The following is a 14,719-nucleotide window of genomic DNA, read 5'->3' as shown; positions in this document are numbered from 1 at the left end:
GGAGTATGTAGAGATTTGTTTAAACATAAAATACTTAAAGTTTGTGGGGTATAAATGTGTGTGTGGTGTGTTTTTTATTCCGGCCAGCAGACACTCTTTAACTCATTTTATGGGTTCTGCTTTGGTGATTTGTTGAAGCACGTGCGTCGGTTGTGTTTTTTCTAGGCTTTTTATTTATTTATTTTTTGTTGCTTTTTATTCTATTTTCATTATTTCCTTTCTATTAAAATGTAGTTCTCGTTGCTCAGTTTTTGCTGTTGCTACTTTTTGTTGTATCTACTTTGTATATTGTTTTTCTTTTGTTGTCTGTCTATTTTACTATGTAACTGATGGACAAGTCGAACATGTTGCATGTATAGAGATTATTATTCACATGTACACCACAATAACTGACAAAAAGAAAATAATGTAGATAGACAGACGGACGTGCAACCATTCAGACAAAATGCTTATAGACCTTTTTTCATGAGTCTGTGTTTTTTTTTTTGTATGTTTGTGTTTATTCGAAATTTTTGTTCCAAATTCAAATTGTAATTTAAAACACAAAAGTGAACGAACGAATGGTTCCGGTGCTTTGTTGTATACATTCTCCTACAAATCGCTAGATGAAGTTGCATAAAATAGTTTTATGTTTCATTAAAAACATGAGGAATAACAAAAAAATCACAGCATGAATGAAAACATTTTTTGTAATTGTTAAAGTTTGTTTTGTTATTAAAAAAAGGGTGGAGTATACTACAATTCATTCATTCACTGAGACAATGATGCCAATCAATATTTACTTTGAAATGGCATTAAACTTCAAAAAGTGTATTTGAATATGTTATTTAATTTAACTTTTTTTATTTTAATTAACATAACTTTTTTAATTCAGTCCTCCTATCTATTGACTTTAAATAAAAGTTGAAAAGTTAAAAAGTTCCAAAATGTAAAGTATTTTAGAATACATATATAAAATCCGCTTAATTGTCAACACTAAATAAACCACAACTTGTTCTAAATAGTTTTAATAGTGTCAAATAATTGGGGTGGGTGTGTCAGTTGTTGTGTAGTTTTAATTGATGCCTGCTAAACTTTTACACAATTGAGTTGCGCGTATTGCGTTTATAATTTCTATAGCAACTCAGAACTAATTTTCTTTATATAAAATAATTCAAATGAAATAATAATAACATTATTATTTGTAATTGTTGCTTAGTCACCAAAAAAATTAAAAAGAGAACTCATAAATAAAATGAACTAATTAAAAAAATTCAAGTGAAAATATTCATAGCATGCACTACTACAACTTTTTCGAATACTACACTTGCACTCTTTGTTCCAGTAGTTTGTAATGGTGTAACATTATTTGCACAAGGTTCAGAGTTAATTGATTTCCGGAAATGCTTATTATTTTGGGGGTTTCTCCACAAAAAGAAATTTAATTTTTAAAAAAGAAACACTTAAAAGTTTTAAACAGCGTTAAATTGTTCATTTGCATGAACAACGAGTTGCTTTAATTTTTAATAATAATACTGAGGAAATTTTTTTAATAAAAATTAAATTGTTTAGTTTCTTTTAAATTTAAAAATTATATATTGTTGTAATTACGACAGCTCGTCGTTGTCATACGTAGCCGACAACTAACATCAGTAAGTCTCGATATCAAGCATGCTTGATTATCTGTTCTGAGTATACCAGTTCCAATTTTATAATAGAACTTAAAGCATAGAATTGAAAATCTAACTAAAGCGAGTGAATTCTATTCCCGGCAGACATAAACGAATTAAAAACAAGTAAGAGTTCAATATTCGGCTGTGCTGAATTTTATATACCCTTCACCATGATGTGTTAAAAAACAGTCAGTACGAATTTTATTACAAAAATACAAATTGCAAAACGGAAAGGTACCAAAAAGTAACCTTTTATGGGTTCTAACTTAATCCAGACTCTACATAATTAATTTCATGTTTCTAGGTTCAATATTATATAAATTTCAAAAATTACCTTTTGTAGAACGAAAAAGTACCAAAAAGTCCCTTTTTATGTGTTCTCTCCTAATCCGGGCTTTACATACTTAATTTCATGTTTCTTAGTTCAATATTATAGAAAGTTCAAAAAGTACCATTTGTAGAACGAAAAAGTACCATAACTCCCCTTTGGTGTGTTCTCGTCAAATCCAGACTCTATATACCTAATTTCAGGTTTCTAAGTTCATTAATATAGAAAACTCAAAAAGTACCTTTTGAAAAACGAAAAAGCACCAAAAAGTGCTCTCGGATTTTTACTCATATCTTCGTTATTAATGGGCCGTTTGGAATGATTTTAAATAATGTTCTATTCGATCGTATCTCTAATAGAATTATTGAAAGTTCGAATCTCGCAGATATCTGAGGTCTTCTGAAAACTGATTTCAACATACACACAGGCAGACAGACGAACATGGCTAAATCGACTGCGCTATCAATAAGAATCCAGAATATATATACTTTATGGGGTCGGAAAATTATATAGAAATTACAAACGGAATCACAAACTTATATATACCCTTCTCACGATGGTGAGGGGCATAATAATCATCTGAGGTGATGTTCGTCATTCGCAAAATCATATTGGACACGTTGGATACATCAGAAACTTTCTATCGACTAAATTAGATTAATTTATTTCCTCTCTTAGATTTAGTACAAAGGTTTTTCTCAAAGTTAGGTTGTTATTAAAAATTTTGCGTCAATTAAACTGTCCATTTTTTAAGTCTAAGAAAGAATCAAGCTAGGTGAAACGTATATGTAGAACTTGAGAGCGATTAAAATAAATAGTAGTCAGTATTTGAAAAATGTCATATACAAAACCGAGCTAGAGGCCGATCGTTGTAATAATAGGATATTTCTCTCTTTTTTCGTTCAATGTTAGATACAAAAAATTAGCTGTGTTTGGTACCGGTTCCTTTTAATGATTCATACTTAATAGATTTTTGCGAAGATTCGGTTAGCCAGGTTTAATATGATGGAAAATTAAAAAAAGATCCTTTTGAAAACGAAAATTTTCCTTTTTATAGGATTCATTTACGTAGGATTGTATATGCTTAATTTTATGTTCTAAAAAAGTACTAAATAATGGTACTTGGTACCAGAGCTACAAATAAGACCCGCTTAGCATATATAATTTTTAAAATTATAATTTTTGTCCATTCTTACTTAATTTTCCAAATAAAATTTAATCTCTAACAAAACAATAACAATACACATCTTTACACATAACTTGTTCTTGTCCTGTTTTGTTTTAATAATCATGCACGGGTATAAAAATAGTACGAAGCTAAATTAAAAATTTTTTAAAAATATATGGAAACCGTTAAATCCTGGCCTTTTCATTACATCCGCGATTAAACAAGATATTTGGCATATGTATATTTTTTGTCTTTATTCATTTCCGAATAATTTTTTATTAAAACAAAAAAAAAATATGACTCACATTTTACCCTACAAGTAAAAACCCCCAACCAGAAAAGCTTACCCACCCATAATTATGTAAACAAATGCTACATATACATACATATAAACACACATCCATAAATACATTAACCCTGATAACATCGCCCTTTATAGTCAGTCAATCATGCTGAAAATTTGTATTTTCGTTACAATTAAAGAAAAATGTGGAAGACGTAGAAGAATAAGCACCTGTCATCACCTGGAATAAGAAACCATAATGGGGTTAAAAATGAAAATATGAATAACTACCATACGCCGCACCCCTTTGCCCATCCACGGAACTAAGGGACAGACTGGCTGACATGATGGTGTATCTGATGTACATGCGAATTCAATAATTATGTATTTGTATTTTTTTATATATATATTTTACTCATTGAATGTCTAGTAAAACTTACATTCACACTTTACACTTTGATGGGTTTATTAAACAAAATCGGTAAATAATTCGCAGACATTTGTGTATATGCGACAGAAATGACTTTTTACACTCAGAATTGTAATATAAATTAAACCGGCTGATATAAACAAAAACAATTATAAGAGGAAAATATGTGGGTGTGTACAGTAAAATCTTTTTAAAATTGAATTTATTTCCAAATTTAGAAGGATGGAAAAAAGTGAATGATTTTTGGTTTAGTCAAGGTTTTTCAATATCAACATAGAAATTTCATTTGGACAAATGACCGCAATTGGCTTACCAAAAATGTTCACTTGTTGAATTCATTTGCCACTTTATTGTCTCCAAAATATACAGAGAGTGGACACTTACCTTCGCTTACTTATCATTTCTTTGGAATATCATAAGTATTTGCCGAGAAGCCAACAAATACTATCTAAGATGAGAGTACTTGGAGGTTTATAGATTCTATAATGACATGATAAGTTCAAACTTAACGAACAGGTAGATATGGATAGATCACCTTTGAATTTAATAAGGATCCAAAATATATATATCAATTGATAGTGTAAAAAAAATATCCAATAAACCCAAAAAAGTTTGTTATAAACAATTTTACTGTATATATTTAAGAGGGTGTTAAACCTTGAACACATGCATAAATACATATATAAGTTCTCAATTGTTGATATATAATCTACATGTATACATAAATATGTAGTAATATAAAAACATTTACCAATATATAAAACTTATGTACTATGTAAGTGTTAACTTATATGCATATTACATGTGTATGTTCTAATTATATATGTTTGTATATATATATTTTTTTTTAATTTATGAGTGTATAGAAAAACAAATCTAGGTCAACACAATATCTATTGTTCTTTATATTGTTACTCCTTTATGTTGTCATTGAGGACAGTTTTTCTTTTGCTATACAGAGAAGGGTTAATATTAGAGTGACTTATCATCCAAAAATTTATAAAATTACACTTTATACCATACATTTCAAAAAATATTTTAAATTTCCATAAGTCTTACTTTTTCGCTTCTTTGGAACTCCCTCTTTATACCCTACACCACATTAGTGGGAAGGGTATATTGGGTTTGTGCTGATGTTTGTAACGCACAGTGAATATTGGTCCTTAAGTATACCTTAAAGTATACCAATCAGCTCAGAATCATTTTCTGAGTCGAGTCGATTTGAAAATGGTTATGATGGGTCCATTATTTCACCTAACCCCTTACAACTAGCCCCCATACAATTAAACCCACCGAAAACGACTTTAAGATCATAATTGTGTTTAATATACTCGTATATCGACAAAAAGCTGTAAAACCATACTAGCCTTGATGACCCTCATGAACTTTATAATTATAGGGCCTCATTGGACCCTAGCGCCTATGAAAAACCCCCTTCAAAATTTAACTTAAATATCCACAATTTTTTCAACAATAAATGGCTTAAGTATATCTGAGGCAAGGTACAAATTAACTTAAATACTTTATTATAAAAACTAAATCACATTTTATTTTTTGTAACAGGTGTAGGGTATTATATGGTCGGCCTCGCCCGACTATATTTTAATACTTGTTTTTTGCTGGGAATAATAATTGTTAGTTGCATTAAAATTTGCTTGGTATAGGAATAGTTTTTGTCCATGTTACATATTTTGTAGGAGGAAATAAAATGTGTGGACAAAGTGGCACATGCTTGCCAAGTGTTTGTGTGATTGTGTGGGTTTTGTGTTGTCTGCTGTATAAGATTTATAATTGCATGTTCCTACGAGTATTACATATGCTGCATACCATTCATATATGTAAATATTCAGAGTAATTGCTTATCATGTCATCTTTTTTTCTGCTCTTTAGTTAACAATTTTATTATTCTCTGGTTATTCCTTTCCATCCCTTCCCTAGCTTTCTTATATATTTCGATTCACTCTTACACATTGATTTATAATCAACAAGTGTATATACAATAGAGAAATTCTAATGCACTTTATGGTATAGGAAAAAATCTAATAACACTACACTTATATAGTTCATGTTCCACTTGCCATACAACTTGATTTACTCGTATTTAAAGTTTTTGTTTATTTTTTCTCTGCTTTTCTTTATCCTTTCCTGCCTCATAGTTTAATAGCTTAACATTCACAAATCGTATTACAGACACTTTTTGTTTCATTTTAAGTTTAACATATACGAAGTCAGTTAATGAATTATTTAGTAGATTTCTTTTTTCCCTTTAATACACTGAAAATTTATATCAAGTGTATATATTTCTGTAATATTTGTGTCCAACTCTTTTGGGAAGTATTTTCAATATTCCTGTAAATATCAATTATCACCTGTATAAGTTTAAAATGCAAACATATTAACAGGCGCGGATCCACAAGGGAAAATTCTTAAAAAATAAATTTTTTATACAAAATATCAAAACGAGAAAATACGAAAAAATAAAAAAAATGTAAATAAAATTGGGCCGCAGACAGTAGCCTAGGAGTAAAACCAAGCAGACGTCCTAGAACTTTGTTGTAGATCAGCTATATAACGTTCAGAGATCAGCATGCATTGGATAACAGGTGTTCTAAGCACTAGTCCGTCAGATGCTCTGAACACTATATTACATGTCCTACCTGGATCTACTTATTATGCCCATATCTGCCTGCTTGGCTTAACTCACCCGAAAGTTGGAAATCGAGAACATATAGACACACTTAGATTTAAAGCCAATTACCTCCACACGCAGAGAAAAAACATAGTTCGACATGATTACCACATGGTATACAGAGACGTCACGATCAAAAAGCTATTTCCCTCTCTTTCGCACAAAACGAATTCAATGATTTTTTTAGCTGTATTTTATATACCTCTTCTCACCAAACAATTTCAAAATCAAACAAAATCTGATTTTAAACTTTTTCAAATGTCAAAAGTGAGATCTCTGTATACTTTGTGTGATTACTATAACTAAACTATGTTCACTGTTACAATATATTGTTATCAAAAACATATAATTGTTATTTTAATTTTATTTAAACCATATTGTTGTTACTGTAATCATGTTCATGGATGGCAATTACAAATTTGAATATGATTCACTGAAAAATTATTTTTTCAATAACGAAGTAATTGTAACGACTAAAACATATTATGTTACTGACAAATATTTCAACTTACTTATAACCATTATATGTTATATTATATGTTATGTTGTTATAAGTAACCATTATATGTTTTGTTGTTCTATGTCTGTTGCTACAACAACAAAAAAAACTTTAGTTGTTTAAAGCGACAATAAAATGAGTTATAATAATTCTCATTTGGTTTATAACATTATATGTATAAGTATTTCACTTTGTATAGAATAATGTAGTTATGTTTTTGGGAATCAAATTGAAATTTATAAATCGGTTTGAGTAATGAAGGTTTTTACTTTTTTTAGCAACTGTAATTGTACTGATTCAGTAATCAAAATAAATTCGATTTCGAATACATATTTTTAACGATATTTTGATAACATTGGATCATAATATAGTCATGTATAACAAACAATATTATGGTAAATAAAAAATTTTATGATAAAATATTTTAGCTGATTTTAACCATAATAAAAAGATGTTAAAATTGTTGCAATAACCATAATATATTTAGACTGCAATCATAATTTTAACCATAATATGTTGCTCTTAGAACATGTTTACCACAACCATGTTTTTACTCTGCGTGCAATCTTGAACAAACAATCCATCGGGTTTGATAGAGTTTTCAGATTTAGAATTCCTTTGAAGAGCGAGTGGTATACCAAAATCTTTACAGATGGTTCTAAAGTGAACCGTGGTGTTGGTTCTGGTGTCTTCTGTGAAGAAGTCGGTGTAAGTATATCTCACCGTCTACCCAACAATTATAGTGTCTTTCAGGCAGAAATATTCGCGATAACAACACTGAAAATATTCGCGACACTTCTCTCACTTTGTTTGTATACTACCATTTCCCTATTAGTGCAAGAAAGATCTGTCAAGGCTGGGTTACCTGTCTGACATTACCCTTGTTTAAGTCCCTGCGCATAAGGACTATTTATGAACTTGCCAGAATGTGATCTGCTCTTGATATCTCCAACGCCGTTTCAGTAACAACCTCGTTAGCTTTTATGAAGATTAAAATCCTCAGATTCAAAGGGCCCAAGATATTATGGCCCTAATTTTTAATATTTCGTACAATTTCGCATATATTAACAAATGTTGTGAAACCAAGACATTATTCTTAAATCGATTTAAAACACTTTTAAAGTTATTCTCATATATAAAAAACCAACAAACAAATAGTATGGATCTCTCTGTGACTGTTTCTATTTACTATTTTTTTTTTGCTCGTACTATTGAATACTAAGATTTTTATTTGTTTCTGTTATTATTGCTTTAAACTTGTGAATGGAATCGTTTAAAGGGTCAATTACTTCATTTTCTATTGTTCTTTGATGTATGAATGAATGAATGAATTAAGTATTCGAACTGCGGGTGCATAAGGAGGTAATGCATGTTTATGTGTCATTGTTGCCATTGTATATATTGTTTTATTGACTTTTCATGTTACAATTTAATAAAAATTTATAAATGTTAAATCAACTGAACTGTAATGTATTGATTTCATATGATGACTGGCTATTTGTTACATGTTATTAAGCTGTTTGCACAGATACAAGGATTTGATTTTAATTAATTAAAAATTGAAATGTAATCAAGTTTATCTAATGCAATTTTAAGTAGATAGCTTGGTTTCTTAATAATAATGAATACTTTAATATTAAATAATGTTGGAACTAGAAAAATTTAAGTTTTATTTTAATAACCTAAAGCTGTTACTTCCAGCCTTAGGTCTCAATTCGTTTGACTATTCTACAAATAGTGTAGAATAGTCAAACGAATTGTTAACAGACTAATCAATAAACTAGTCCATAGTTAATGGATTATTCCATAATTCATAGACTAGCATTAGACCACCCAGCTGATTATTATTATTAATCCATAGACTAGTTAAAAACGCATTAAATTTAGTCAATAGACTAGTCCTTTTTTCTACATTTACATTATAAACAGTAGTAAAATATGCCTCGGATGTTCTTATTGGAGAAATAAATCAATAATTTTAAATATTTCTATTTAGATTTAAATATAAACCAAAATCGACAATATAGTATTTTACACAATTTTGTATAAAATAACATCGAAACTAATTTAATTTAATTTATTTTTTTCGTTACAGATATTCCAGACATTCCCGATGACATCAAACACTTGAAAAGCTTACAAGTGGCTGATTTTAGTTCAAATCCAATTCCAAAATTACCCGCTGGTTTCTCACAATTAAAAAATTTAACAACATTAGGTTTAAATGACATGTCTCTAACCACATTACCAGCAGATTTTGGTTGGTGAGTAGAAAATCGCACAATGAATAATCAATGACCACCACCACGACGATTTTTTTGTTAATGATGTTCAAATGCTCAATAATCTTTTCGAACAAAAAACTAAATGCCCCACCAGCACCATTTGTGGCATCCGAACAGCAACAACAATAACATTGATTTTATAATTATTTAATTGCCTTTGATTAATTTCATGTTTGGTTTTTTTCTATTTCTTTTCATCTTTGCAGTTTAACACAATTAGAATCGTTAGAATTGCGTGAGAATCTTTTAAAACATTTACCAGAATCCATTAGTAAATTAACAAAGCTGAAACGCCTCGATTTGGGCGATAATGAAATCGAACAACTGCCACCCTATTTGGGTTATTTGCCAGCACTCCAAGAACTTTGGCTAGATCATAATCAATTACAACAATTACCTCCAGAATTGGGACTTTTGAGTAATTTGACATATTTGGATGTATCCGAAAATCGTCTCGAAGAAATTCCCAATGAAATCAGTGGTTTAGTTAATTTAACCGATTTGGATTTAGCACAAAATCTATTGGAGTATTTACCCGATGGTATAGCGAAATTAAGTCGTTTAACGATTTTAAAATTGGACCAAAATCGCTTACAAAGACTAAACACCAATATAGGAGAGTAAGTATTGGGTTTATATCGGACTTGCTGTAAATCTTTATTTTACAAAATTAATAATTATCATTACTCTTTTTACAGCTGTGAAAATATGCAAGAACTCATACTCACCGAAAATTTCCTTTCCGAATTGCCAGCCTCTATTGGACAAATGACCAAATTAAGCAATTTAAATGTTGATCGTAATGCCCTCGAATATATACCAATCGAAATTGGTAATTGTGCCAATATGGGTGTTTTAAGTTTGCGCGACAATAAATTGAAGAAGTTGCCACCAGAGTTGGGTAATTGCAGTGTGTTGCACGTGCTCGATGTATCTGGCAATCAATTGCAATATTTGCCCTATTCACTGGTAAATCTGCAATTGAAGGCCGTTTGGCTGTCAGAGAATCAGGCACAACCTTTGCTCACATTTCAGCCAGACGTGGATGAGGAGACAGGTGAACAGGTATGTTGAAGAAAAAGAATATTATAATGGGGTCGTTTCTTGACTCACCACCTTACTGACGACGGTTGTATGTATTTTGTGTGTCTGTCAATTTTGTACAACTGTTACTTTCAGGGGGGAATGGGGTTTGCTGAAATTAAATATATAAATATTTTCTTTCTGTTTTTAATTTGTTTTCATAATGTTTTTCTTTACTTGTTAAAGTTTATTTGTTTAACTAATCATTTGTTATTTAAGTAAATATTTATTTAAAATTTTATTTTATTATCTTTTTCATTTTGCTTTCTTTTATTCATTTTAAACTTTATTGTGTATTTTCTTTCTTGTTGTAGGTTTTGACATGCTATTTACTGCCACAACAAGAATATCAACCAATTGCTCCAGGTATGTGCTCTTTCCTAACAACCGAAAAATTTAATGTGTTTTTTATAACAAAAAACAAACATTTAAATTTTTCTATATAGTATTATTGTTATTTTTTTGTATTTTCTTACTACAAGTATTTTATTGTTAACTAATTTATTTCTATGTCCAAGGTCTAGTCATTTTTAATACACATTTTGTAAAAGGGCTTAAATTATTTATTTGAAAATATATCGAAAAAACATTAATATTGTGTGTTTGTTCTTTTTGCATATCTTTAATATCGGTTTCATTATGTTTAGTTTTTTGTTGCAATTAAGTCAATTGTGGTTTCTTATCTAAAGCGTGTTTTGGAAGGCATATTTTTGTCGCTTTTTGTGTTTTTTATCAGATGATTCAGACATTGGAGTATTGTGTAATATTTTTTTTAGGAAATACAATATACAATTCGAAATAGATTTGAATTATGCAAATGTTTTAAGAACATAAATGCAAAATACTCTATTTTAAAAAATTTTAAACGGTAAATGTGTGTTCCCGTGAAAATATCATTGTTATCCTGAATTTCGCTTAAGCTTCTCATTCACAGCTTTTTCTAACCGTTGTTTATTGTTTACGCAGTTCTATAAACAAAACATGTGGAATTTTTCACGTGAACAAAATTGGGGAACAAAAAATGGTAATATATTTCATGCGAAATTTTTATTGGCCGTAGGAGTGATTATTTGGATTTATTTGATGTTCCAATATAACTTAAATACATATAGAGTATACTGTATGGACAGCTACTCTACTTACTTATAATCCTGAAAAGTGACTTAACCAAATTCACTGATAAATGGGAGATCAGTAAATTATGTCTCCACTCGGCAGCAGAACATGACAGGGGCCTAAGAGTCTCTTGTGAAATTGGCACCCGTTGAGTTATAAATAGAGAATAGAAATCTATTTGTTGACATCCATCCTAGGTAGCCTATGCAATATAATAGCAAGATGCACCATATCTTTCAAAGTAATGAATCACTCTGACTACCGATTATTAACACCAAATCCCGCGATAGATTCTATTTACTAAGAAAATTTTTCTTTGTGAAATATCAATCTGTCTGTAGTTTCGATTTAGTGTGTGACCTGGTTTGGAGATCAAAACTTCATTTATCCAGATGCACATCCAATAGATTACATCCCACCAAAATCTTTATTTATCTGGTAAGTAGGCAATTAATATTGGAGAATAACTACTTATTTTAGTTCGACAATGACCAAAAAATAACTGGTTACAAATCTGCTTACCCGACTTTTCCGATTTTAAACTGGTTTTACAGTTAGTTTTTATATTTGCTAGTCTATTCCCTTATTCAATGTCCCATTAAAAAGTAATATTTTCATTCTATCTGGAATTTTTTACACACAAATGTAAATATCAACATTTCTTAAAATAACTTCCAAAATCGACTACGGTTAGAAACACTAACTAATTTCTTACTAGACATATGTTATTGATAACTCATTACCATGTAACGTATGAAATAAGTACATTACCTATAATACTTATTAGCAAAATTTGAAAATATTTTACTGGGTTGTTACTAAAATTTTTAAATCGCTCCAGAAAATATTCCAAAAAAGTAAATATGTATCATTAGTATTTTCTTACTAATAACTACTTTTAATATCTAAAATGTGTTATATTGTAACCAGTGCAATTTATTCTGCGTATTCTAACTAGTTTCTTCAAATAGAAATCACACCGTTTTCAAAATAAAAACCTATTCACAATTACTTTTTAAGTTTTCTAATAAGGTAATGTTTTTATCTAACCTCTTAGTAGGTTAATTGAATAAAATAAAATCACTTGTTGTTACTGGATTAAATTTGGTTAGTGGCACTCGTAATGTTTACCTTTTTTATTCAACCTGTTATTTTGATTACAAGACTTACGTTTCTTTTTTAAGAGTGTTTCTATACTCTTTTTTCATATCTGGTCTAACTATGTATGTATATGTAAACAAATAAATACATAGTAGTAGAAGCAAGTTACAATCATTGTGCAATATCTAAAGTATATAAAAGTTGTTGTAATAGCAAAAAAAAAAAAAAAAAAAACAAACAACAAACAACAAAACTAACAAAGTGCGTTTAACTGGAAGGTGTTACTTCAGAGAGTTGTTTTTAGGTTAGGTTTCAATATCATTTTTAATCGTCTAACAATTTGTAGACCCTTTTATATTTAAATCTTCTAACTTATTTTTAGATAAATGACTCAATATATATTGGGGTAGTAACAATTAAAGTCAGTCCAGTTAAAGCGTACTACGACATAATGAATTCTATTTGTTTGAATTCAATTGAATGAATACGCTAGCTATCTGAGCGATAAGATTTTCAAAATAATACCGGAAAATAGAAATAAAACAACAATAAAACTACCAACCTGTTACAACATTTGCAATTCGTTTAAACGATTCGTAACTACATATAAAGATATGCAATATTAACAAACAGCAACATTTATTAATTTTTCTATTTTTATTAAAAAATTTTTCAATATTTACGCACTTTTTGAGTATTTTTCTTATCAGTAGTTACATTAACAATTATAATAGTGATGAAATAAGTACTAAGTATTTAGATAATGGCTTTAACTTAAATGCACTTTTTCTAAAATACACTTTAGTCGAAGAAAAGAGAAATAAAAGGGCTATAAAAAATTATCAAAAGAATAGTAATGTAAAATTGTTTGAAAATGATTTTGTTGAGTTCGAAATAGGATGACAAATTTAGTATTTATATTACAATTGATGGACCGGTCAATAGTTACATGAGGTATTCCTAATCAATAGCACTAGAGGGCTTTACATAAAAACCTCTCATAATCATATTATTTATTGAACTTTTTAATATGAATTTCGTCTGTTGTTGAGCCTGTCAGTAAAGATTTTTTTATTTGCCAAATGTTCTGAGTTATTGTTTTAAATCGAAGGCGATTATTCCCAGGGGTTTTATAATATCTGCAACTCTCTAAGGCTCATTATTACAACTGGCAATAACTAAAAGTATGATTTTGTAATGATAATGTAATGTAATGATAATAATTTCTTTTTTATTATTGAACTTCTTAATATGATAAACTGGCGTAGAGATGTCCTTATGATTTATCATTTTCTTAAATAGAGTGCAATTGTGATTACATCTGAAAAAGATAGTAATTCCCTAAAATTATTAGAATATATGATCGATTTGGATAATATAGCAACTTGGAATATAGCCTGCTTTATATGAGGCAATGTTGCCTTATATAGCAACGGATTAGTTTTAGAAGTACTCTGCTGCATTGCATGTATGGAGAACGTGCCCCTCACCTTGGACATCACAATGGAGTATGCTCATTCAATATATTTGGGTTTGTCTTGGATATTCTTAGTCCTTTGAGAAGTACTCTTTGCACGCATGTTTCGCAGTTTTTGCTGGGTTTCACTACGTAAAAATGTTGGTTGGTTGCATCTAATCTGACTTTCGTCACGAATGAACTTATTGTAAGCGATAGTGCACACAAACGTCGCTTTATAGTCCCCATGCAATCTAAAAAGTGTAGACATGTAAAAAAACTAACTTGAGCGAAAATATTTCTAGTTTATAATCTGACAAGCACATGTCAAATAAGGTAGGTTAAACTGCCAATTTGGAACTGTCCCACAGAACCGCAGGGTAATGACTAGCTTAATGTTTTAAATCATTAGTTTCCTATTCAATTTTTATTTCGGTCCACACAAAATAAAATCTATTTAATTTCAAAGCAACATTAAGTCAGTTTTACATTACTATTCCAGGAAGTTTAAAATTAAGAACAATTAAAATGATTTATTAAAAGAATTTAAATTTAAAAGTTATAAACTTTTTATTCAGTTCAAAATTTCTTAAAATAAATTAAGTTCTTTCTAAAATACAATTATTGTT

The 14,719-nt window shown here is 29.4% G+C and overlaps 1 protein-coding gene across 12 annotated transcripts in view; it reads left to right on the top strand.

Moving 5' to 3' along the window:
• Positions 1-14,719, top strand: part of LOC111674587 (protein lap4) — a 241,099-nt gene that overhangs the window by 57,813 nt on the left and 168,567 nt on the right. For all 12 annotated transcript variants that reach the window (XM_046949910.1, XM_046949911.1, XM_046949912.1 and 9 more), the window contains exons 4-7: positions 9,145-9,313; positions 9,541-9,954; positions 10,033-10,399; positions 10,732-10,783. In XM_046949910.1, coding sequence (XP_046805866.1) covers positions 9,145-9,313; positions 9,541-9,954; positions 10,033-10,399; positions 10,732-10,783 — 1,002 coding nt within the window. The remainder of the gene's footprint in view (positions 1-9,144; positions 9,314-9,540; positions 9,955-10,032; positions 10,400-10,731; positions 10,784-14,719) is intronic.

Source organism: Lucilia cuprina, chromosome 4, assembly GCF_022045245.1.
Source record: "Lucilia cuprina isolate Lc7/37 chromosome 4, ASM2204524v1, whole genome shotgun sequence".
Lineage (NCBI taxonomy): Eukaryota > Metazoa > Arthropoda > Insecta > Diptera > Calliphoridae > Lucilia > Lucilia cuprina.
Note: the sequence above shows the minus strand (reverse complement) of the source record. Positions and strands in the feature narration are given on the sequence as shown.